Source organism: Bos javanicus, chromosome 11, assembly GCF_032452875.1.
Source record: "Bos javanicus breed banteng chromosome 11, ARS-OSU_banteng_1.0, whole genome shotgun sequence".
NCBI lineage: Eukaryota > Metazoa > Chordata > Mammalia > Artiodactyla > Bovidae > Bos > Bos javanicus.
The window spans coordinates 26,300,685-26,328,148 of NC_083878.1; the positions used below are offsets into that span (position 1 = coordinate 26,300,685).

At 34.6% G+C, this 27,464-nt stretch overlaps 2 protein-coding genes across 2 annotated transcripts in view; one reads left to right on the top strand and one right to left on the bottom strand.

The window, feature by feature from the left end:
* Positions 1 to 27,464, top strand: part of PLEKHH2 (pleckstrin homology, MyTH4 and FERM domain containing H2) — a 524,875-nt gene that overhangs the window by 281,291 nt on the left and 216,120 nt on the right. The gene's annotated exons all lie outside the window — the stretch shown is intronic.
* LRPPRC (leucine rich pentatricopeptide repeat containing) overlaps positions 1 to 27,464 on the bottom strand; it is a 99,422-nt gene that overhangs the window by 62,877 nt on the left and 9,081 nt on the right. Inside the window, exons 2-14 of the mRNA XM_061432216.1 lie at positions 24,557 to 24,756; positions 23,099 to 23,221; positions 19,153 to 19,274; positions 18,989 to 19,047; positions 18,224 to 18,310; positions 17,429 to 17,555; positions 16,750 to 16,894; positions 16,291 to 16,436; positions 15,936 to 16,041; positions 15,747 to 15,854; positions 8,316 to 8,434; positions 6,761 to 6,854; positions 3,526 to 3,592 (exon numbers count right to left, since the gene is read on the bottom strand). Coding sequence (XP_061288200.1) covers positions 3,526 to 3,592; positions 6,761 to 6,854; positions 8,316 to 8,434; positions 15,747 to 15,854; positions 15,936 to 16,041; positions 16,291 to 16,436; positions 16,750 to 16,894; positions 17,429 to 17,555; positions 18,224 to 18,310; positions 18,989 to 19,047; positions 19,153 to 19,274; positions 23,099 to 23,221; positions 24,557 to 24,756 — 1,503 coding nt within the window. The remainder of the gene's footprint in view (positions 1 to 3,525; positions 3,593 to 6,760; positions 6,855 to 8,315; positions 8,435 to 15,746; positions 15,855 to 15,935; positions 16,042 to 16,290; positions 16,437 to 16,749; positions 16,895 to 17,428; positions 17,556 to 18,223; positions 18,311 to 18,988; positions 19,048 to 19,152; positions 19,275 to 23,098; positions 23,222 to 24,556; positions 24,757 to 27,464) is intronic.

Below are 27,464 nucleotides of genomic sequence, written 5' to 3' on the forward strand. Positions count from 1 at the left end.
ACATCTGGTCCCATCACTTCATGGGAAATAGATGGGGAAACAGTGCAAACAGTGGCAGACTTTATTTTTTTGGGTTCCAAAATCACTGCAGATGGTGACTGCAGCCATGAAATTAAGACACTTGCTCCTTGGAAGGAAAGCTATGACCAACCTAGACAGCATATTAAAAAGCAGAGACATTACTTTGCCAACAAAGGTCCGTCTAGTCAAGGCTATGGTTTTTCCAGTAATCATATACAGAGGTGAGAGTTGGACTATAAGGAAAGCTGAGTGCTGAAGAATTGATACTTTTGAACAGTGGTGTTGGAAAAGACTCTTGAGAGTCCCTTGGATGGCAAGGAGATCAAACCAGTCCACCCGAAAGGAGATCAGTCAGAGATCAAACCAGTCCACCCGAAAGGAGATCAGTCCTGGGTATTCATTGGAAGGACTGATGATGAAGCTGAAACTCCAACACTTTGGCCACCTGATGTGAAGAGCTGACTCATCTGAAAACCTTGATGCTGGGAAAGATTGAGGGCAAGAGGAGAAGGGGACGACAGAGGTTGAGATGGTTGGATGGCATCACCGACTCAATGGACATGGGTTTGGGTGGACTCCGGGAGTTGGTGATGGACAGGGAGGCCTGGCGTGCTGCAGTTCATGGGGTCGCAAAGAGTCGGACACGACTCAGCGACTGAACTGAACTGAAGGGAAACATGGATGTGCATTTCCATATTGGAATGCAGTTTTTGCCAAATTCAGACTTAAATTGAAGAAAGTGGGGAAAACCACTAGACCATTCAGGTATGTTCTAAATCAGATCCCTTATAGATTATACAGTGGAAGTGAGAAATAGATTTAAGGGACTAGATCTGATAGACAAGAGTGTCTAATGAACTATAGACGGAGGTTCATGACATTACACAGCAGGCAGGGATCAAGACCATCCCAATGGAAAAGAAATGCAAAAAAGCAAAATGGCTGTCCGGGGAGGCCTTACAAATAGCTGTGAAAAGAAGAGAAGCAAAAGGCAAAGGAGAAAAGGAAAGATACAAGCATCTGACTGCAGAGTTCCAAAGAATAGCAAGGAGAGATAAGAAAGCCTTCCTCAGCGATCAATGCAAAGAAATAGAGGAAAACAACAGAATGGGAAAGACTAGAGATCTCTTCAAGAAAATCAGAGATACCAAGGGAACATTTCATGCAAAGATGGGCTCGATAAAGGACAGAAATGGTATGGACCTAATAGAAGCAGAAGAGGTGGCAAGAATACACAGAAGAACTGTACAAAAAAGAGCTTCACGACCCAGATAATCATGATGGTGTGATCACTGACCTAGAGCCAGACATCCTGGCATGCGAAGTCAAGAGGGCCTTAGAAAGCATCACTACAAACAAAGCTAGTGGAGGTGATGGAATTCCAGTGGAGGTTTTCAAATCCTGAAAGATGATGTTTCCCACAGGACTAGGTAAAATGACTAAGATATCTCACTTAATGTTCTGTAATTTACTGCATTTCTGTTAAATATGAATAATTATTTCTGGTAAAGTGTAACTCCTAAGTAACTTTAAGTGAATCTCTTATGTGCTAATGCTTAAGGAGCTGCAGGGCTCTACTGGTGATATCTATCAGTTCTGTTTTCAGAACAGCTTTCAGTCAGTCAATTCTAAAGTTGCTAGATTCTTAGAACTCACACATGGACTGGAATAGTTCACATTTCCAATAATCTCAAAACACATGGGCTAGCAGATAAAGTATCAGGACCAGGGAGAGCTATCTTAATAGCAGGGCTCAACTAATTTAGTGGGAATAATACTAGACTAAAAGCTGCTCAAGTCCTACCTACGAAGCATAGAATCCAAGAGATGTGGGTTGGATCCCTGGGTTAGAAGATCCTCAGGAGGAAGAAACAGCAACCCACACCAGTATTTTCACCTGGAAAATGTCATGAATAGAGCAGCCTAATGGGCTATAGTCCGTGGGGTCAAAAAGAGTATGACACGACAGAGCACACACACACACAAACACACACAAAGCATAGAAGCATGCACTAAGAAAACTTGTTTCAAGTAATTTAATTCAAGATCATCTCAGAACAAAGCTCAGAAATATTTAGAGGAATTAAAAAAAAAAAAATCCACATTCACCACCATAAAATTCACAACTAGCATCAAGTCAGAAATTGGCAACAAGCACAAATGTATGATGCATAGTAAGAACAAAACTTATTTAACAAAATTAGGAGGCAAGGACAGCAAAACATCTGTCATTAACATCTCCATACAGAGAAGAAGGAAGAAAGAAACATGAGCATATTAAGGACACACGGCATATATTTAAAAAATAAAAAACCCCAAATGAAAAATATAATGTCTGAGATTCAAATACATTCTAGATGTATCTTTGCCTTAGCCAAAGCTCTGCACAGTACAAGTTAGTCTACCTTCTTCAGAATAAAAGACAAGCTCCTTCATGTTTTTTAAAATATTTTACAATCTGATCCTAATCAATGTCTCCAATCTCAACAATAAATACTTGCTGAATAAAAGGGAATGCTCAAAAACAGAGGCAGAAACACAGAATAAATAAGGCCTCAGTAATTGATTCAACAGTGTTGATTATGTGCCAGGTTAATATCTATGTGCTGAACATAGGGCAATAAACATGGAGCTTATGTCCTAATAATCAAAACAGCTGTCACAAAATCTTTTGTCACAAAATAAGAGCAAAATATAAAAAATAAAAAAATATGGCATGCCCTTATTTAGAGGCTTTCATTTTTCCAAACTACCACAAACCAGAAGCAACCTACACGTCCATCGACAGATGAATGGATAAAGATGTGGTACGCTCTATACACACACATACATGCAATGAAATATTATTTAGCCACTAAACAGAATGAAATATTGCCATTTGCGGCAACATGGATGGACCTGGAGATTATACTAAGTAAAGTAAGTCAGAGAGAGAAAAACAAGTATCATATGATCTTGTGAAATGTTAAAAAAAAAAAGATACAAATGAACTTATTTACAAAACAGAAACAGATTCACAGAGAATGAATTTATGGTTGGTTACCAACATGGGAGAGGGGAGGGAGAAATAGATTTTGAGTTTGAGAATGATATGTACAAACCGTTATATTTAAAATAAATAACCAACGAAGACCTACAGTTAAAAAAAAAAGTCATCTTGTAATTAAATGCTCAAAGCATAAATCAAATATGCATGCAAATTTGTCTATACCTCCTACTCACCATTTTCAGAGTACTTTCTTTTTTGAAACAAAACCTTTACCTGATCAGTATGCATTTCTAGGAAATGTTTGATATAAAAGGCAGCCTAAACTCAATTCAACTACTTAGTAAGAATAAAACAGACCCAAACAAGCAAACAAACAAAAAACAGATAAGATTATTTCAGGTAACTAATATATTGCAAGATAAGCATATCTGTTTCTTTCCTCCAATAGTAGGTAAAAAAGACAGAAGAAATCAAGTCCATATTTAGACAAAGATCATATAAGATAATCATCTTACCTTCTAAAGCCTAGAATGAGGCTGCCTCTCAATGAAGCAAATGAGAAAGGCAATGTATTTGATTCCACTGCAAAAGAAAATTATCATCATAAAATTCCAGACCAAAACCAAAAACTTGCATTATCAACATATTTGTAAACACATTTATACCAATATCTTTCAGTTTTCATTTGGGAAGTATTATTTTAAAAATGGAAAAATTTTGATAAAGTTAATTAGAAAATTGCAGTAATACATATTGGCAATATAAGCTATCTTTTTAAAATATTTTACTTCATTTACATAAATCTATACAACTAATGAATTTATAAATATTCTTCTGTATAACTACATTAACTAACCTAACAGTGTACTCAAAGTCAGCCTGGTACATATACCAAGACTGTATGTTATCGGACAACATGGCACTATGAAGGGAGAGAGTGTCACCACCTTTTAAAAACAGAAGATGCGGGGGGGAGGGGATGCTCCTTCCTGAGAGTTGTGTAGGATTATGTTGAACCATTCACATTTCCTCATTCTACTTTTCACTATGATCTATAATCTGCATTCATGCAAGAATGACAACCTAAAGCCGTAATAACCTCCTGATCTCTGTTAAATAACTGATTTATATTGATCTTTCACTTTTCTGATGATTTTATTTCCTCTACTATTCATTTTGGCATTTAACAGGCACGTTTCAGTGAAACCTCGCATGTTTCAATGCTGACAGTCTAAGCCTAATTTGCCTTAGTGTAAGATCAGGCTTTAATGCATAAAACCTGACGCCCCACATAACCCTTGTCATAACAAGCATGGGACAGAATCATGGCGGGCATCTCCTGAAGTTATTTTATATAAAATAAATACATAAAATGGTGCCATGTTATAAGTAATTGTTTTCATCTTTTCAGTACATATGTAAAGTGGCTACAAAAGATTCAAGAGGGACAGAATTATAACAGGTAGGAACCCACTGTGGAGGCAAATTCTGAAGACAGAATTAATAAATAGTTTAGATACCTGGTTAAGATTTTTTAAAAATTCATGGGAAAAGTCACCATAAGTTTTAATATTATTTGTTCATCTCTCTAAATATGAAAAAAAAAGTTAACCCACACACATAAGGAGAATTACTTGAGACCAACTGTCAGATCCCTTGAACACGAAGCCCAAGTTTCTCAGTGGTTTCATGTGACATTAACTCTAAAACCTGTCTCTGAAATGACCTGAATTTAGTTGCTCCAGGAATTTGAAAGTGGATGCACCACATGCTTTTGGGTAACCCTGAATTTCGCTTGATCACGTTATTTTCCATGCCTACAAACTCAAATGGAGAAATGGTTCTTACTATTCCACAAACTTGATCAAGATTAGCTATTTCATAAGTCAGGGGGTTGGAATATACAGCATGGTGACTACAGTTGGTAATACTGTATTTCGTATGTGAAAGTTGCCAAGAGATCTTCAGTCCTCATCACAAGAAAAAAAAATTTCGTAACCATGTATGGGGATGGATGTTAACTAGATTTATTCTGGTGATCACTTTCCAATACATACAAATATTGAATTACTATATTATAATGCCTGAAACTAATATTTTATGTCAATTACACCTCAATTTAAAAAAAAGACAATCCATTTACTTTTCGCTACTACTTGCTATTCCTTATAGTAACCAAAAGTGCCTCTCTACAAGCAGCCTACAGCAAATACCAGCAATTACAGAACTAACCACTCTTCAAAGACCTGTAATTCAAGGGAAAGGGAGGACACTCATGGAGTGAGCTGAAATCTTCTGTAGTCTTTAAGTTCATGGCAATTTTCTTTTTCACATTTAATAAACAACCTCTTGAAAAGTTATTTCTAAACTATTCAAATTAGTATTTTACAGATTATTATCAAGCTTTTATTAATTAAAAAGGTCACCAGAAACATTTCAGCCAGCTGGAAGACTGCTGACAGAAAGCATCTAGTTTCCGTAGCAACAAACAAGTCTGAAAAAAATCAAGAGGTTGACAATGAAGTGGAATGGATGGTATGATAAAGGGAAAGGCATCTCTCTTGTATTCACCTTATGTGCCCAGATTCCTGTTAATGCTTCTGTTTTCAACTTGTCAGTATGAAAAATCTATATATTATACAGAGTGGAAGGCAAAATCAATACACTCGGATAGCAGCCTGCATTAATACCCAACCTTACACTCAAATAACTACACCTCTAACAATCACCATTTTTCATACTGACATTTCACCTTTCCCTTTACAATAATACCATAAAATAAAATAAATCCAATTTGGGCATATTTTGAATTAGAGGCTCTATTTTAAATAATGTAGACACAGGTACTATGTACCAACAATCTGGTTTTCACAAAGCTTCCATTTATACAGTTTGAATACATGTTAATCAAAGCTTAGCTTTTAACATTTTAGTGGGCTGGATATTGATGTTTGTATGTTTGTTTTTAAATGGTGCCTTTTCACAAGACCTGAAACACTGTCAAGTTAATGCCATAGATAATGTTAAAATTTTTTAATTAAAAAATGTCTAATTTATTAAAATTAAAATGTCTGATAGTAAAAAAATAATAATAAGGTTAAAGTTAGATGATCTTGGTCTGACTCAGTCACCAACTTTGGCCAAATCATTTAACCTCTCTAAGCCTCTCTTCATCTACCAGTGTATGACTTTTATTAATATGTGATGAACACTGTAAAGCACCCTACCATTTATAAGTGTTTAGTAAACATTTGCTGTGTTTCATTAATGAGGACTGGGGAGCTGGCTTCACATAACTGAGGGCCATAATAAGCATTAGTTTAGAACACACTTTCAAAAACCACATCTCAGAGGATTTTCACAACTCCCACAAGGTAGAGAGACAGGCAATACAATCCCATTTCATGAAATTGAAACAAAAGAATGGTAGAGAGATTTGTTTCTGATCCCATAATCAGCAGTTTATTATAAATAAGATCCAAGCCTTTCAGGTCCCCATTCCAACCTAACACCATGTTACTTCCAAGGTTCTTTACGTTTTAAAACTATTTCCAAATTATTTTTAAGTTTCAATTCATAAACCGTCTTATCAGGATAATTTTCAAAAAAACTTATAAAAACTTCCTCCCTTTCATGGAAATTACTCTGAACTACCCGAGGCAGGGAGTGAGGGCATGGACTACCCTGTATGTTCTCAAAAGTCACAGAAATTAACACCCGCCAAGTTTACTCCTTATGTTGCATACTTACTAAATGATAAAATATAATCTAAGTTTCCATTTACTGCTTTACTTCTCAATTCAGCTTGAGAAAACACATTATCATCATGTGGACATCCGTTTTCCTAGGGATAAAGCATATTTCAATGATAATATACCTCAGCTTAAAATATTCAAATTTCCTGTTTTCCCATTTCTTTATATCAGAAACTCTAATGATCTTTTATTTTAAAAGATCATTTTCTAAAATACAAATAAATTGAATAACCAAACTTTAGCAAAAGCTATGAATGGAGTTTCAACATCCTAAATTAAATGTTTATCTTTAAATTTACATAATCTGTTACTATTAGAGTGCCTTCCTTCTAGGGAGAGTTTACTACTGAAGACATTAGAACTACTCTCTCATTTACAACAATGTACTAATCCAAAACGAAGAATGTATTGATCCAAGATGATATTTTAAGGCATATAATGAGGTACAGGTCAAATTTATTTTTATTTAACTCCAAATGGGTAATTACTTGTCTCAATATCATATTTAATAATTTAAGTAAATGAGTTGAAATTCACCTGAACATATTTACTGAACCACTTTATAATAACAGTACAATATTAAAAATCAACTAACCAATAATAAGAAATAAAGATAAATTATGGTACATCTATACAATAAGACATTCAATCATAAAAAATAATTTGTGGAATTACATACTATAATGTAAAGGTGCCAAGTGAGAAGAGTAGGTTTTGGGGAAATATGTGGGGAAACTACCTTTTTAAGTGCATTTTTTAACAGTTAAATATGGATAGCACAGTCTCAAAATACACTGTTAAGGACTCAGGGAAGAAAGCTAAAGACACTCAAGACATAAACTGTATCTTTAAGAGGACTGTAATTATGAAATTATTTAAAAGAAAAGACACGCTAACAATATAGAAAAATAAAGGCATTATGTGAATAACCACCTAAGAAACAGGTCTTCTGAGCAAAACATTACGTCTTAAAGTATGTGTACTCTACAGAGTTGTTCCTAATTGCCCAGTGCTTTATTCTGAAAATCAAAGTGCAACCATTTGCTGAGCCAGTGCACTATCCAAGTCAATTTTTCACAGGCCCTTTTATAAATGTCTTGCTTATTCTGGTGGGGACAGGAAGTATCTGGTAGGAAAATAAAGCTTTGGGGTCAAACAAAAAATTATTCAAAAAAAAACCGGAATAGTACATTTATTAAGAGTTTATTATGAAAATTCACAGAGAAGTAAAAGTACTACTCAAAACATAGGTACAGCTACATTGTAGAGTGGGGTTAGAGTGAAATTGTTTTATTTAAATTGTGTGTGATATTGGCACGTTCTCTCTTCAACACAAGACAAATGTTATTTTCCCTTTTAAAGTTTTTTTAAAGTTTAACAACCTTACAGGTGTTACACTCACCAATATTTTTTTACAAAGCTTTAGAAAGTTATATACCAACATGACCATTTTAGTACTCGGCTCAGTGACTTTTTCCTTGGTTACCACAAAACACTAGGGAGGGAAGATGCTCTCTTCAATTATGAAATTAGAGCCACACTGTGCTCACCTGCAGAACAGCACGAACTGACTTTATACTATCAAAGCTCGGAAACACGTAATTAACGTACGTCTCCTGATCAGGAGTCACTCCCATCTCATGCATTCCTTTCAGGACTTCCACTATACCTGTAAGATCAAATTTAAGAACACAGAGATGAAGAACTGAGAATACATTAACAAAAGATCAAAGTTCAGTTCATCTATTTGAATTTTAATGCAGGAAAAGTACTCAGCATTTTGTTTGTCTGAAAGAGAAAGAACAAAACTGGGTGATAAGATGCTAAATGAAAAAAATTAAACTGCTCCTTCCTACATGTCTCCCTATTAATTCATAAGAAAAATGAAAACAATTAAGCCAGATGCTTAATAATTTCCAGTATCCCAACTGAACAGAGATCATAAAACATCACTGCTATCACACAGCATTGATGGATCTACAAAATAAAACTTGACATGAATAAATATCAGAGACAAGGGATTAGAGGAGTGGGGTGAGAAGAGATCTGTTTAAGACAAAAGTTTTTAAGTTAAGCACTTATGTAAAGAATTCCTTGTGAATTCTTATTAATAACTACCCTGTGAATTCTTATTTAATAACACAAGAAAGAATAATTGATTCTAATGAGCTAGTCTCATTGTATTTTACACTATAAAAGTCTAGTAAATTGTTCGTTCTTTCATTTCCCCCATTCATAAAAACATCTTTTATTAACTTCTCAAAAGGACAGTTCATGTTTTCCAAAGCTATGGTTAGCTTCAAATAGTACAAACATTTTTTTAAATCAGACAATTCTAGAATATTGTCAAACTATTCAGGTGCTACCTACTTTGACAGAAGCAATAGTTTAAGAAAGACCTCATTTATTTTTCTCTTTAGAATTTACTTCTTTAGCTTTATTACTTTCACATTGTTAAAACTTCCCCTAAAAAAAATCCCTGTTTTTGATTTATGGTATTATCTACATAAAAACTATATTTCTTTAAGTTTCTTATGTAATAGATTCTAGTACCAAAACTTGACTATAAATTCTCACTGAATACAGACTTGCATATAGAGACAAGTCTGACTACATTATGAATATTGCACATTTTTTAGATAAAATTCAGATTATGGATCAAAACCTTTTAAATTTAAACAGTTCATTATATTTAAAATTACCCAGTATTTTCAAAACCTTAATTAAATGTATTTTTCACTATGTAAAAACAACACAGGAAAAAAACCCCAAAAGACAAAGCAAGTGCTTACATATAGATTAAAGAGAACATGCATGTCAAGTTGGTCCATACAGCACACACAAGCCTCAACAATAATTGCAAGAAAAATCTGAAGCTATTCCTCCAACAACTCCCTGGGAATTAGTACTAACAACCTTTATATCTATCATAAAAATAGCAAGTCACACTGGGCTCTTCTTCATACGCAAAAATTACTAAGCACTTGGCGCAGTACATAGCTGCTTTACAATTACTAGTAACAGACCTGTGCTAATCTAATGTCCTCAAAGTATCTTCTGGCCAGTAATGACTGCTTTCATGACCACGGTTTAAAGTAAATTTCTAAATTTCAGGTACGACATTACAGTGAAGTGACAAAACAAAAGCAAGGTTTGCAGTTTAAAGAGACTTAGCTTTCAACTCTGGTCCTGGCACTTAATGGCAGAGTAACTGTGAGTAACTCCACTTTCAGTTCAGTTCAGTTCAGTTCAGTCGTTCAGTCGTGTCCGACTCTTTGCAACCCCATGAATCACAGCACTCAAGGCCTCCCTGTCCATCACCAATTCCCAGAGTTCACCCAAACTCATGTCCACTGAGCTGGTGATGCCATCCAGCCACCTCATCCTCTGTGGTCCACTTCTCCTCCTGCCCCCAATCCCTCCCAGCATCAGAGTCTTTTCCAGTGAGTCAACTCTTCGCATGAGGTGGCCAAAGTACTGGAGTTTCAGCTTCAGCATCAGTCCTTCCAATGAACACCCAGGACTGATCTCCTTTAGGATGGACTGGTTGGATCTCCTTACAGTCCAAGGGACTCTCAAGAGTCTTCTCCAACACCACAGTTCAAAGGCATCAATTCTTCAGAGCTCAGCTTTCTTCACAGTACAACTCTCACATCCATACACGACCACTGGAAAAACCACAGCCTTGACTAGACGGACCTTTGTTGGCAAAGTAACGTCTCTGCTTTTGAATATGCTGTCTAGGTTGGTCATAACTTTCCTTCCAAGGAGTAAGTGTCTTTTAATTTCATGGCTGCAATCACCATCTGCAGTGATTTTGGAACCCAAAAAATAAAGTCTGCCACTGTTTCCACTGTTTCCCCATCTATTTCCCATGAAGTGATGGGACCAGATGCCATGATCTTAGTTTTTTATTTCTGCTTTATTGACTATGCCAAAGCCTTTGACTGTGTGGATCACAATAAACTGTGGAAAATTCTGAAAGAGATGGGAATACCAGACCACCTGACCTGCCTCTTGAGAAATCTGTATGCAGGTCAGGAAGCAACAGTTAGAACTGGACATGGAACAACAGACTGGTTCCAAATAGGAAAAGGAGTATGTCAAGGCTGTATATTGTCACCCTGCTTATTTAACTTATATGCAGAGTCCATCATGAGAAACGCTGGGCTGGAAGAAGCACAAGCTGGAATCAAGAGTGCTGGGAGAAATATCAATAACCTCAGATACGCAGATGATACCATCCTTATGGCAGAAAGTGAAGAGGAACTAAAAAGCCTCTTGATGAAAGTCAAAGAGGAGAGTGAGAAAGTTGGCTTAAAGCTCAACATTCAGAAAAACTCCACTTTACTGGGCAACAATTTCTTAGCTTACACACTAGAAATGGCAATATACCCAACCTGTGCCTTCTAGACATTTTAACATATAACAACAATTTAACATGTAACATTTGACTTGATCCTTCTACCCACCATCCATGTAATAAGGCAATACATCAAGGCACTCAATAAACAGAACAATTTTCTGACCTGTAAGAGTCCATGCCTATTAAATGGATGGAAGCAAAGTATCAAAACTGCAAATATTACCCACAGGTATGGAACAAATTCCTGTGGTCTAGGCCTACAGGAAGATGGAGGACATCTGAAAAAACATACTGAACAAAAAGAATCCCAGTATTGCAACTCAGTTTAAACTGATCAGTATATAAAGTTCTATATTAAGAAGGCTTTCATCTCAGCCTACTCAGGGGAAGAGTATAGATTTCTCTACTTAAATAAAGTTGGAAATGCCTCCAGGAGTCCAATAATCCTTATTTTAACAAAAGTGTTAAAGTAAGCATTTTCTTCAATGTCAAAGACATGTCCTAAAATAGAAACACTGTTTACTAACTGCAGGCAGGTGCTTGAAATACTACAAAAAAGGAAAAACCTACACTTTCCCCTCCAATCAGAAGGACCTAAGATCCAAGTCCTTTTGGACTCAGGAATGATAATAAAGCTCCATATTATACTTCTCAGGGTGGTCACTAAAACTAAAATCTGTGTGAAACCCTAAAAATACTAAACAAATGTTAATAGTAACAACAACTAAAATATTTTTAGCTGTCTTAAAATACTCTAATAGCATAAAATAACTGTTTCATTTTCTTGCAAACAGGTCAACAAACTAACTACAGACCGAAGATTCCTATACAAACACTTCTCATCATCAATGCCTCAAATATATTTTAATCTCTTAATTCTTCAATCTTCTAATAATGCTTTTAAGGTCAGGAAGAGTGCATTCTGCCTGTTTAGATGACCTGCATTGGTAGCATTTTTAACTTATGTATCTTTCCAACTGAAACTAAGGCAGTTTTATGAAAACCTGGATTCCCATCATTGCTCAGATGAGTTCAGTCAAGGATATTCACTTCAGTAACTATAGTCGGACAGGAAGATGCAAACACTTCTCAGTAAGAAAGGTGACTGATCTGACACACCTACATGTATCTTCCTCAAAAATACAATCCACATTTTAAAAAAATATTCATATATTAACTTAGATAAACAAGGATCCCAAACCTCTGTGAACTTAGAAAATCTAAACGATCTAGTAAACAGTATTTCAAATGTAAGCACCATAAAGTTTATGAATCAAAAGGAAAGTCTCCATTCAAAAGTTTTAAAGGAATTAAAGTACTTCAAACTACTGGGAAAGATACATGGGTTTTCTGAACAAATCCCACTGACTAGGGTTGTTTATGCCACATGATTTTAGACTCTACCCAGAGAACTCACTTTACAAGGAGGGAATTTCTTATTTTTTTAAAAGTACCCCCTAAAATAAGGATTCTTTTTTATTCTACTTGTTTGACTTAGTATGAACAGAATGCCAGATTTCTAATTTATATCCACTGAAAACTTTGATACAGTTCCATGTATTCTGGCATCAAGTATTACTGCTCAAAGTCTAGAAAACTTATTACCTTAGTGATCTTTAAAAACAAAAAAACTGAACAAGGTTTGAAGCTTCTAATCCAATTCTGAGATTATAGAGAAAATACTATGTTTTTAAAAAAAGAAAAAAAAAACAGGAAATTAATGTGTGATATAGTATTGTTAACTAAAGTACAGATTTTGTTCAAATTAAAAAAAAAAAAAACTTACTGTAAGCCATTTGGGGAAAAAAAGTAAACTGCTTCCGATAAAACCAAACACAGATGCATCTCCATTTGTTTAGATTTTCAACAGAAAGCATTTTACTAGAAAAATAAAAAGTACCTTCTACTCAACCATTTTACTCAACTGGTATTTAGGCTTTCATACCAGCCTTTCCTTTCATATTTTACCTTTTATATTCTTATTTTCAGGTTTCTAAAAATATACCAAGGCATGTAGATCCCTAATCATTCTGCATTATTTCCTCTCACTTGGGCCAGTCCACTAAAATTCTAAGAGAGGATTTTTCCATTTGTGCCACAGAGAAACACCAGCAAGAAAAGCCATGAGGAAGTCGCTATAAGAATCTTTTTTAGGGCTTGGTGATGGCCAAATCTGCAGCCAGAAAAATTCTATTCAATAAACGTTTGATCATGCTACAGTTGAAAACTTGGTTCAGTCTGATCTGAGCTCTGAATACCTTTCTTTGATTTCCTAGTTTTATTTTTTCCTTATGAAAAATACTCCTCTACATCCTCCATCTCTGTAGCCATTACTTTCTTCTATTTATTTCTACCAGTTTACATATGACATTCCCCAAAAGATAAAGTCACTGCACTATTAAGAATGTTACTTCTTTATCTTACAGGGTGCTGGAGAATTGATGCTGTTCAACTGTGGTGCTGGAGAAGACTCTTGAGAGTCCCTTGGACTGCAAGGAGATCAAACTAGTCAATCCTAAAAGAAATCAGTCCTGAATATTCATTGGAGGAACTAAAGCTCCAATACTTTGGCCAACGGATGCAAAGAACTGACTCACTGGAAAGACCCTGATGTTGGGAAAGATTGACAGGAGGAGGAGAAGGGGACAACGGAGGTTGAGACGGTTGGATGGCATCACTGACTTGATGGACGTGAGTCTGAGCAAGATCTGGGAGTTGGTGATGGACTGGAAAGCCTGGCGTGCTGCAGTCCATGGGGTCGCAAAGAGTTGGACCCGACTGAGTGACTGAATTGAACGAAACTATATAAAATATGTACAGTCATTGACCTGTTACATGAAGAAAAGTCTGTAGAACACATACTTTGTTTTCAGGACTATTTGCAAGGGAGAAATGAGTTTTTAAAAACTATAAACCAGCTGACAATCTCTTGTACTCTCAGGCTAACTTCCTCAGTTTTCCTATTTTCCCAGTTAAAAATCTTCATTGATTAAAATAACTGGTACCACTTTTTTAAAATGTCCTTAATTCAAAAATCAATACCTAATTTTTAACCAACAGCTAAGAATTTTTAGAAAACAAATACAGTATATTTACCAATGTCTAAATATGCAGTTGTTAAGGTATTAGCAATGAGTATTTACAATAGGAGGACAGAAACTGTGTTCTAATCCAAGCACCACTGACGACTACATGTAGAACCTAAGACCATTCACTGACTCTCTGGGCTCTCAGTTCCTTCATTAATATAATGGGAGCTTCCAAAAAGGTACCTTTGATCCAAACAGTCTAAGAAAAGAGGGCCGGGAGAGAAGAGTCCACTTTTCTACTAGTCTGAGATACAACTATGGAAAGAAATTACCTGAATTCTTCTTTCATGTTTACTAAGTAGTAAAATGTAGTAAACAATTCAAGTCTACATACTGTGATAGGTTGAGGAAAAAAAACTGACCTGATGAACAAACAAAGGTTTCAACGGGAGTACTCAAAGTATTTTCATATCTGTGTACAATGGACAATACTAATATGCCCAAGGGATTTTCATGGAATGATGCAGATTTTCTGTGGTTCAAAAAGACTAGGTTAAAGGTTACCTCTTGGAGCTTTCAGAACTGGAGGATACGCAAAGAGTTAATCAACTAACACATTGTTTTCCCAAAGATTTTTCTAAAAAGGATTTAGATACTTTTAGAGCCAGAAACAATTAGGGAAGACTTGTTTCACTATTTCCTTGAAACCAGAAGACAGATATATATTTAAAACAAAATTGCAACATCAAAGTCTGCTAAAAGCACTTTTTTGTTGTTTGTGCACTTTGTTTGTCACCCAATGTCATACTAACAACCCTGCATCTCATTCTAAAGCACATTATACAGCAAGATAAAATGAAAAAGACCATTTTTCGTTTCCCCAAGGGGGAAGTACTTCTGTTAAAAGCATCTTTTTATGAGACTACTCTTTCTGAATTACCAATAATGCAAACCAAGGAATTAGATACTGTGCTCTAAAATTTAATATTTGTTCAATTCTTATTCATATCCTATAGACATCCCATGTGTACAGGGAAAAGCATGCTAAATGCTTAAACGTACTTAAGAACCTGGAAGATTGAACATTTCTGTCCTTCAATCAGTAGGCTGTCAGGCCATGAGCACTTATTTTGCGATAAAAGTTCTCTTGCCTTTCCTATTAAAGGAAAAATAGACTGGTCCAAAAAGAAAACGGTCTAGTTGTACGGTATATAACGTTGACTTTAATAAGGCTAGATAAACTAATTTCAAACACTATATGTATGTAAAACCAAGAACTAAAGCGTTTTTTGAAGAACTTAAAAATGATGAACTATTTAAAGCCACAATCACAAGTTTGAAAAAAAAAAAAAATCACAAGTTTGAATACCAAGATTAGAGATGAAATAAGAAATGAAATTAAGATGAAAGAAATCCATTATGTTTGTCTTTTAAGCTTTTACCTAATACTTTACCATGGCTTAAACCAATTCTATTTCCTCATAAGGTTTAATAAGTATGTTTCCTCAAATAATTCAATTAAATGTGTACAGAAACTGTTATACTGGATATCTGAACCACTATATCTGTAAAAGGTAAAACCAAACCTTGAACATTTTTCTCCTTCTGATGTCCAACTAGCAATGGCCAAAAATAATGAGTTCTAATAGGAAAACCTTCTTCCTTCAAAGCCTTCATCAGCACTTTTGCCAAATCTGAAAGAGATACCATAAAATATATCAAAGCTACCTCAGCAAAACTTGCTTATGTGAGTTCTAATTATGAGAATACAGTACCGAATTTTTGAGCCACTAAAGCACACTGGAGTGTGAACTGCAAAGGCGACGTGTGCAGCTGGGCTTCCTTTAGCTTCTTACAGTAGTCTCTAAGCTGCTCTGGAGGCTAGAAAAGAAAGGCACTACACGTCAGTTCAATCTGCAAACATCCTACCATTTGACCTTCTGCCTTTGAGACAAAAGAAAAGTGTGAACCCCTCATCCTCTTTCTGCCCAAAACTCTTCCAACACAAAAACAAAGCTTTCTTACTATTTATATTAATAGTTGATCTAGTCTCATGTTCTTCTATTTTAAACAATTGTATTTCACTGCCGATTACACTGTCTACAAAGTAAAAATGGACTATTTGAATACCGTATTCACAGTCACACAATGTCGTAAAAAGAAACTGCCAAAGTCATTCAGACTGCTTTCCCTTGATATAGGACATGCTAATAAAATCTGCAATGCCGTATCTTCCAATTTTTCAGTGACTAAAAGCAAAATGAGGTTCATTGTATCTGGAAAAAAACAAAGACATCTTTTGTTACTGATTTAAACAAAATCTATTACTGATTTCCCATTCATATCAACATCAAAAGACAAACTTATGAACTGCAAGTACCAAAAAGGATTTATCTGCCTAAATAATAAATACTTCCAAATCAAAATACTCCCATGTATTCATTAACTCAATTTTTTCAGTTTATTAAAGCTTTAGAAGAATTGTATGTTCATCTACCACAATACCCTATTGCTAGAGAATGTCCATTCCGTCATGTAAAAATACTTTTATTTTTAGAAAAATTATGAAAATAAAAACTTTAAAACTACCTGGAATATATCTTCTTTCATATGTAATTTTTTCCAAAATTTCTGGGACATATTGAGGATACCCAGCTTTACTGAAACTCAAGATAATTTGCAATAAATCACGATCCATAAGATAAAGATCAGACTTCTCCACTTTCTCCAGGGTCTAAAGGAAGGTCCAGAAATTAAAAGAACAAATGAGATGCAAAATTTTTTAAACTGAATCTAAATAAATTAAAATACCAAGATTTTAAAATTTTATATATATGGTACAGTGGTAAAGAACCTGCCTGCCAATGCAGGAGACTCAAAGAGGCATGGGTTCAATCCCTGGGTCAGGAAGATCCCCTAGAGTAGGAAATGGCAACTTGCTCTAGTATTCTTGCCTGGAAAATCCCATGGACAGAGGACCCTATCAGGCTACAGTCCATGGAGTTACAAAGAGTCAGAAACGACTGAGAGACTGAGGACACACACCATCTAAAGGTTTAAGACTTCTTTTGTAAAACAGAAAATACTTTGTTTCAGCAATAATTGTTACATCAGCAGCAAAGTACTGAACTACAGTAAGAATTCTCCTTCAAGACTATCTATAAGAGATATCATTAAAAACAGATATACACTATACTTTTCCATATCCCACAAAATTCAAGAGTTTATACAAATGATTTAAAAGTATGTTTATTTATGTAAGTCACACCTGTTTAACATGGTCAATATCACCCTTCTCGGCATATGCATTCAATAGTGCTAGGTATGTGTCTGGACCAGGCTCAATTCCAGCCTCTTTCATTACTGTGAGAATATTTTCTGCATTCTCCATATCTCTGTACATTAATTCAAAGAAAATAAAACAGATTACTATAATACTATCAAATGTCATATCATTCAATCTAGAATATATTACCTCTGCTTATTAAAAATTCTTAATTCTTAAGTACAAACATTTAGAATCATAACATCAGAAAAGTAAAAATACATATTAGATATATATTATAAAAATGTATATGTATTAACATGTATTAAAAATACATATTAAACTAGCAATAGGTTTCCAAAATAATAAGGATCCTTAACATCTCAAATTTTTATAGCTAACTTTTCCAAAACCAAATTATACAATAATTACAGACATTAAAGAATGTGCCCTCTTCCATTGGGTATGTTATGACTCAAATCTATCTTTTTAGGAAAGAATAACATTTAGTAAAATATTCTTCAAAAATAAAAATATTTTCTAGGGCACTAGCAAAACAGTTAATAAACTTTACAAAATCAGTTACTTTGGATAAGTTCAGTTTTTAAAACTGAAAACCTTCAAATAAAAATTTAATCAAACAGATAATTTAAGAATAACTTATATTAAGATGTGCATATTCTACCACATAGACTCAAAAGAGTTTTTTTAGAGTTAAACATAGTTTTAAGAATTTTCTACAATAGCTTCCTATAAATTAAACCTCACTTGAGAGTAAATCCCTAGGCTGAGCATTACCCAGATCTTGCATGCCCCGTGACAAGAGCACTGAATACTGCCTCTGTGACTGGAAGATCCTTAGTTTTCATAAATCCAAGAATCGTGCTGCAACAAAAGAGAAATAAAAATACTTCTTGGAAATACATGAAAAACACTTTTTACAATATGTGCACACAAAAATCCCACTCCCTGAAGTTGTATCAATAGTTTTCAAGTACATTTGTTAAAGATAGAGGGTAAATTTTAAAAATCTGATTGTTTCTTCTGTACTACTAATTAAGCTTCAAAAAGCATAAAGTTTAACAAGATTCATTTCATTAAAAATGAGATTGTACATTTCAATTTATTCCTTATTTCCTAAACCCTCCATCCAAAAGTAGGAATAAACTATCCATGAACAATGCCACAATTGATTTTATATAAAACATGTGTGAAATAAAGAGAATATTATCAGTTTTATAAATGAATACAATGTAAATGGTTACCAACATTTGTTTTTGGAAACAGCAATTTAACGAACAAAAAAAGTAAAACCAGCTTTTAACCCAACAATTTTAAATTTCTGCTCCAGTAAATTATACTTTTAATTAAAATAGTAATCTTCAATTAATTATCTTTCCCCTTTTACACAATTTAGTATTTTATCTAAGTCATATGACCAAATTCGCTAGGCTAAAATCCTTCTAAAATAATTTTCTAATTAAAAAAAAAAAATGACTATATTCTAGATCTACAAGACGTACATATTTGTTTGCTTAAACATACATTTATAAAACTACATACCTGGCACCTTCAATATCTCCCATATTACAATAAGCAGCGATCAACCTTTGGTATGTCACCTGTCAAAGAAATGGGCCAGTAAATACTTTTTAATAATTTTTTTTCTTGGTTAAAAACAAAAGTTGATATGACCAATAAACACATCTGTAATAGCAACTACTTACTCGATTTGGTTGAATGTTTCCTTTTTCCATTTTTGCCAAGAAGTCAGTTGGTGAAAATTTATGCTCATTTTGAAGGTAGACTTTAAGCAAAGCATTATAGTGACTTACATCATACACAGTACCTACAAGTGAAATTTATATAAAATTTTTAGAAAAGTCATACCCTTTATCACAACTAAAATATGTGCACTTAAATGTAACAAAAAGGGTAAAATGATCAATTCAGAATTTTACCCCATATTTAGACCCATCCATGTAGAAATCCTGTCAGAACAGAGCAAACTAAGTATACAAGAGTAACTATTGAATTAAGGGACAGTTACATGCAACCATCTATTCAAGTATTAAAAGGCCTCTTACTTATGAAGCATAGTATTCCCTTCCAATCAGAAATTGCTTCCTCTAGTGCGCATTTTCCTCTAATTTTCCTCTAGAAAAAATAGTTCCTCTAGTATGTTGGAAAAGCTGAAAATACTGCTCAAAATCCAGGTAAGTGACATCTACTGTGGTTTTTCAGGAAGATTTTATGGTCAAGATAAAAGTTAACGTAACTCTGCTGCTAAGTCGCTTCAGTCGTGTCCGACTCTGCGACTCCACAGACGGTAGCCCAACAGGCCCCGCCGTCCCTGGGATTCTCCAGGCAAGAACACTGGAGTGGGTTGCCATTTCCTTCTCCAATGCATGAAAGTGAAAAGTGAAAGTGAAGTCGCTCAGTAAGTGTCTGACTCTTCGTGACCCCATGGACGTAGCCCACCAGGCTCCTCCGTCCATGGGATTTTCCAGGCAAGAGTACTGGAGTAGGGTGCCATCACCTTCTCTGACAAAACTCTACTAGGTTTCATTTATTTCTGTCACAATAACATAGTTCTGCAGATGACAAAAATATTTCTGTGAATTTCATTAAAAATGTTATCCGCATACTTACTATTACATCTAGTTAATTTCATGGGTCATTTCTCAAAGAGAATTTTTTAAAAAAATAAATACTGTTATCTTTCATAGAGTGAATTGAGAAAGTCTTTAACTGTCTAAAATTTACATTAAAAACTCAAAGTTTAGGGACATCATCCTAAAGCATCCTACTTTAACAATAAAAAGCTATAAAACAGCTTGTCCTTATGTATCTTACCATATACCTGTATACCTTTAATACTATCTCATGGCTCTGGCTGTACTGTCCATTACTTTTAATGTTACAATATCATGTTCTTGTTCAATCTCATTATGTAACAATTTTACAAATTATCATCAACTTACTTTGTTCAAACTCAAAAAGAATATTCTAAAACATTACTATTTTAGATAGAAGCCAGGTTTATTGCTAGATTAGCACTCACTCATCCATTGGTGTAATCTGGACAATTATTTTCTCCTCCATGTATTACCTTGTGCTTGCCCACAGTAAAGGTCTGACACTTTTCTGTCATTTCACAAGCCTTTTATGTGCAGTTATGCTTATTAGTTTGGCATTCTACTGTTCAAGAAAAACATAGAGACTTGAAGATGTCATTATATAGCTCCCTTCATCAAGATTATGTAATTGTATTAAATGTGGACCTGCCCTAATACTAAAAAACATGTTTGTGCTTTTTTGTGCAGAGCAGTTTTTATCCCTACCTTTGTCTCTAAATCAGAGCTCTAGTAGTCAAAGTTTTTTGCAGTTTCAAATAAATTAATAGGCTTTGTAAGAAAACAGTTTTATTAAAAAAAAAAATTACATCTATCCTTTTCCAAAATGTGATTATTATCTTAGAGAATTTTTTTTAAGTTAAGACTTGACTGACTGACGAGAGTGGACCTGGGTGTCTGGGGAACACCGGTCCAAGCCTTTCACAATAAACTTTACTGAGCCTTTCAAAACTGAACCATGCTAAAGTCTCACTATTTAATGAAGTAGAATTTAAATTTTTTTGAAGTTCATTTTCCACAATTTCAATTACTATTACTTTAGTACCCAACATATGCAAAACACTGGAAGGTTCATGATGAAGATTCAAATATGAATAAGATCATCAGCTGCCTAGAGAAGTGTATCTATTAATATTAAAAAGACAAATTGACAACTCTAATGCAGGCAACCGATGAGATACACATTGGGACTGCAAGTAAAAGTCTAGATTGGAGGGATTTAAATTATAGCTTGAAAAATGGATTGCTTTCAAGAGTAAGAAACAAAGAACACTCCAAAAGAGATGAAACGACTTGAACAAAAAAACTTAAGGAGACATATATTATCAGAATGGGGCCAAGAATACACCAGAAGTAATTCTATTTTTAAAAATTTAACATGTGGCAACACTGAAATGAGAGCCTACCATTTCCAGTGTTTCCTCCAGAATCCCCTGTACTCTGGAAAACTCAGTTCCAGTCTCAGCTCTTTCACAGCTCGTTTTGTAACTTTGGACATGTTATCTAAGCTAAAAAAAAGTCTCTTATAGCTTGGGACTTCCCTGGTGATGCAGTGGTTAAGACGCCGTATTTCAAGGCAACGGGCGTAGGCTCTATCCCTGGTCGAGGAACTAAGACGCCACATGCTGTGTGACAAGACTTTTACAGCTTTAAACGTCTGCGAACAAGTCACAGGTGCAACCTACCAGGTTTCTAACAATGTTAATTCAACAACTACTTAACAAGTATAGTGAGTTCAAAGCACTGGTCTACTGGCAAAGAGAAGAAGATACTATGAATTTTAGTCTCACAAAGGATATACGGTGTAGAGGAAAGGTATTTGTGAGAAGCTCAATTAGAAAACACTACATGTCTTTCTATTGAGGTATTAAATGTCGTACTACTGTGTAAGGGCTCTTTTCTATTTGAGAATATAACCCATTCTCACAAATACTTCTAGTTCAACATGCGTCTTTAAATTATGTGACTGACATATAGACATATATAGTTTGTGAAGATTTTCTTAAATCAGGAATGAACATTGAATTTTATCAAATTATCTTTTACACGATTTTATTTTTTGAATAGGTACTATGTTCACAGTCCCAAATTGAAAACGTATAAAAAGATATTGGAATTCCCAGGCAAGAATACTGGAGTAGGTTGCCATTTCCTCCTCCAGGGGATCATTCCCATCAAGGATCAAATCCAGGTCTCCTAATTGCCAGGTGGATTCTTTACCACTGAGCCACCTGGGAAGCCAGAGTCATCGACTATAGTTTAATTTTAAAAGAAAAAAGTATGGTAAAAATTATAGCTAGTGTATACTACCCTTCCAGAAACATTTTATTATACGCACAGACACATATAAACATTTTTCTTCACAATGGTAGCCAACTATACATCCTGTTCTGCATCTTAATTTTTAACTATACTTTGGAAACACACCACATTAGTATATGAAGAACTCCTTTTTTTTTTATGGTTGCACCATATTCCATTTTATAGACACTCTAATTTATTTAACCAATGCCCCTAGTGAGGGACATTAGAGTTGGTTCCAAATTCTTACCATTGCAAACAAGCTACAATGAAGAATATCCTTTTGCACATGTGAGTATATCTATCTAAATTCTAACAAATGGTCTATGTTGTATACCTGAAGTTAAAATAATTTGTAAATCAAGTATACCTCAAAAGACATTTTTAAAAAATAAAACATATTAAAACACTGAAATGCTTGATATGTCAATAAATTTTAACAAACAGAACTACTTGGTCAAACAGTATGTGCATTTGTAACTTTGACAGACCAGATGTCTATTTTGTTCTTTTTAACTTACCTGTAAAGTATTACTTGTTATGAAAAATTACTTTATTCTTAATGCCCCTAGATGTCACTATAACTCACCAAATAAGTCATATCACACAAGAAAAATATGAATCAAGTAAACCCCTTCATAAAACTGAATGACATTTATGCACAGAAATTCTTTTTTTACTACAAGAAAAAAATATCCACACCCTTTATACACATCATATATTCAAACAATCATACCCAATTTCTGAAGTTCATCCCATATCTTATGAGCAAATTCTGTTCTCTCAGAGAGCTTTAGTTCAGGCAAGAGAGACCCACAGCTGCGCAGTAGTAGCAAGGCTTGATTACCACCCGGGCTACCTATGAAAACAGGTTGATGGTTAATGTTTAACACCGTACCCTGTATCATACAGATAAACCTAAACTGAAATCTGTAAATACTTAAAAATGTCCTGCCTCACTAAAGATAATATTAAAAGGGTCCTAATCAGAAAAATCCTATCTCAATCATCAGGTATCATTTAAAACGTTAGTAAAAGTTTTAAAAATTGGTCTGCTTTCTTAGGGAAGCTAAGGTTAGAGATCTATACAATCTGCAAGACTACAGAGCACATAAATACAAAGGAGCTAATTTATATGCACTACTTCTTGCAACTGAAAGGCTACGGTTCTCAGTATCTTATGCAAATAGTACAAAGCAGCCCAATTAAAATCCATGAATATTCAATTTAGGTTTACAATCCCTTACAAACACTAACTTCCTTCTCCCTTAAGCCACATGTCCCTGAAAGCTGATTTCAAAACAAAAATAAACCACTTATTGCCAAGATTCTGTTCATATAAAGTATCCAGAATAAGCAAACCTTTAAGAAAGTACGCTAGCGGCTGTCTAGGGCTAGAAGGGATGAGGGTTTGAGGGCTGATGTTTAGGGGTGTGGAGGTTTCTTTTGGGGGTGATAGAAATGTTCTAAAATTGAGTGCTGTGATAGCCATGTAACTCAATAAATCAAAGGCAGAAAATGATAAAAACTGTCTTTAAATGCCAGTTATTACTGATACTTCTTTGGTATTCCTCATCATTAGATTCTATAGCTTCTTAATGTGACTGAAATCATGGATGAGCTTTAGAAAGCTGGTGAACGGTCTCAAAACTATACACAAAATTATACGTGTGGCTTGCATGCAGGATTTTGTGTGAGCCTGTGTGGTCAGGTTTTTTTTCGGGGGTGGGTGGGAGGGGGGCTGAGGGCCTGTAAGTTTCTATCATATTATCAAAGTTACATAAGTGACTCGAATGTTAACAGCTAAGTGAAAATGAAAGTGAAATAATGATTATCAGTCTTCAGTCTTTCTGGAAATCTTCATATGTGACCATCTTAGGGAAAGTAGACACTATGCAAGAGAAGATAAAAACTAGTATCTTCCAAGAAAATTTACCACTGAAAGTGATTCTTTTATAAACTGTGGGAAAAGACAATTTTTATTTGCTGATTTTGAAATAAACATGCAAAACAAAATGTTTCACTCAAAACTTTGCTCTGTTGAGTTGGAAAAAAAAAAAAAAATCACAACCATAACATAAAATCACAAATAGAAAATGACAAAATTTAAAGTACCAAATAATATGCTCTGTAATGAGCTTACCATCAAACCAGAATTTAAGTTCAACTTTTTGAATAGATAATCTTGAAATACCTGAATGACAGGTGTTATCAAAGACTTTTTGTAGAAGAGTCTTAGGGATGCGGCCAGTTCTTCGGACAGAATTATCTAGCCTCATTAAAGCCCAATCAAATTGGCTGGCATTCCTTCTATGAGAAGAGGTGGGCTCCTCCTGAAGATCATTCTTTTTTTCAGCAGCAATGGAATGTAGCCTAGCTTGGCTCAGTAGACCTCTACAAAATGAAACACAATTAGTAATAAACTATGTCAACTACTATCCACATAGGTCATCTCTGTGAGTAAAATTTATACAAAGCTTTTTTATTAGTTACTTAATACCTAAATTCATAGCATAATAGCAAAAATGTCCAGAAGTATAAATTGGTAGGGAAGAAAGTTTTGACCTTTGCTTTAAATAAAATCACAAGCACATAAATTGTATACAAAGTAACCTCTTGAATAACTGTCTGACAATGTCTCTTGATAACCTCCCACATGGAATCATCTCAAACTAAGACAATATGGTATGTTTTTAAATCTCCCTTATCCAAAACCAAGTTAATGAAGAAAAATGAAGATTATGCTACAAAGCTCTTCTAACCTCTACAAATGAACAAGAGATCTAAAATATACCTAAAATTCTGAAGAATTCTAAAGCACTCTGAACATTTTCTAGGTGCAGATATTGAATTATTAATAAGACCCATTTCCAAGATAAAAGTATGTAGTTTTTTATCATTAATGACAAAAGTATTCCCCATCTTTCTAAATAAATCTAAAACATTTAAGTAAAAAAAAAAAAAAAGTTAATAAATTAAGGTCAGACTAGCGTATGTGTTTACAAAAAGCAAACAACCCTTAAACCATTTATTTTAATAAAGCAGGTCCAACATGCAGGCCAAAACATGAAATCAGAGGCATTTCACACTGTAGAAACACAGGCTGTACCTGACTTACAAACATGAAACAGAAATAATCCTTATGTGTGAAGGAAGCCCTGTCATGTATCTTTGAATGAGAGCTTCCCATACAGTCAAATCTCACATAAAATCATCTAATTTGCAGAGATTTACACATTTACCCCCAAATATCTTCGACTTTTCAGAAGTAGTCAGTAAGTGTAACTAAAGAATACACACTAAGCAAATATTAACTAAGTAATAATGTAAAAACACTCTACTTATTTTTTTAATTTAAATGTATTTATTTTAATTAGAGGCTAATTACATTATTGTATTGGTTTTGCCATACATCAAAAAACACTCTACTTGTTAATTCAAGAAAGCCCTTACGATAACAATCAAGTTTTTTTTAACATGTCACATTTTTTTTTTTTTTTTTTTTACCACAGTCAATTAGAGGATGAGATGGTTGGATGGCATCACCAACTCAATGGACATGAGTTTGAGCAAGCTCTGGGAGTTGGTGATGGACAGGGAAGCTTGGTGTGCTCCAGTCCATGGGGTTGCAAAGAGTCAGACACGACTGAGCAACTGAACTGAACAGTCAATTACCAAAGTAAATACATACTCATGAGTTTAAAAATAAAATTGTTCACTTCTTATGTTATTAACCTGAAAAACCAATCACAAAACTTAATGTTACATAATGTTAAAGAAAGTAACACCAGTAGTTTCACAAGTTTATGCATAACACAGGCAGTAATCGATACCCAACTAGAAATTCTACCACTGGGACCCGGGGCAAGACACAACCACTCTGGCCATCAATGATGCCACCAATGTAAAACAGCAGACTGGAAAACAACGGAAAAAATCAGAATACTAACTAAAAACAATGTCATCTTGCTTAATTAGAAAATCTAATGATCAGCACTTGTAGATGGCTAATTGATTAAAGTTAGTTAAATGAACTGTATTAATACTAGATTTTTACCTATGAACCACAGAAGATACACTGCTACATATTGCTACATATATTTATCCCTTACTTTCAAAAGTTTTATTGGCTGTTTTATCTACGAGATCAGTTATTAATAACCTATCCCCATGTTAGTCAGGCAAACACAAAATATTTTAAATCACCCAGAACAATGTGTCAGGTTCAGTTGAGTGTAAAATACTGCTCACCAATGAAAGCTAAATAAGAAATTTCAAAATCATAGTGAAGGGACTCCTTGGTGGTTCAGTGGCTAAGACTCTGTGTTCCCAAAGCAGGGAACATGGGTTCGTTCCCTGGTCAGGGAAACTAGATCCCACATGCTGCAACTAAGATCGAAGACCCTGTCTGTGTGCCCCAAGTAGCCAAATAAATAAAAATAAATCTTTTAAAAATCGGGGCTTTCCCTGGTGGTCCAGTGGCTAACACTCCGTGCTCCCAAGGCAGGGGGCCTGGGTTCGATCCCTGGTCAGGGATCTAGATCCCACGTGCCACAGTTAAAGACCCAGAGTGCTGCCACTAAGACCTGGAGCAGCCAAATAAATAAAAGTAAACAGTTCTTTAAAATTGTAGTGAAGTGTAGTATTTGTCAATTTTTTTTTATACAACCCAAATCTGATAACTGTTGAGGAGCATAAAAATAAAATCTCTACTCAAAATGCAGTTTTAACATGTAACATCAAACAAACAAAATTCAGGCAGAAAACAGAGATGTTAATAAACCAGCACAGCAGACTGAACATTCTAAAGCTATTTTTTTTCTCACAAATCTTTAACGCTGTCAAATCTCTTTCACGTGTAAGTGTGTTTAGCTGTATTTAGTTAAGTCAAAATATGACTCTACTATAAAATAAACTGAGGAGAAGGGTTACATATTTAAACCAAAGGATTCTTCATTATTCAAAAGGATTCTCCAGTGTTTCCTCGTAGGACTGCGTTTTCTATCTTTTTTTATTTGAGTCACAATTTATTTTCAAATTCACTTGAACACACCCTGAAAGAAAAAGAATTCTGTAGCTAGAGCTTCCAGGTGGTGCAGTGG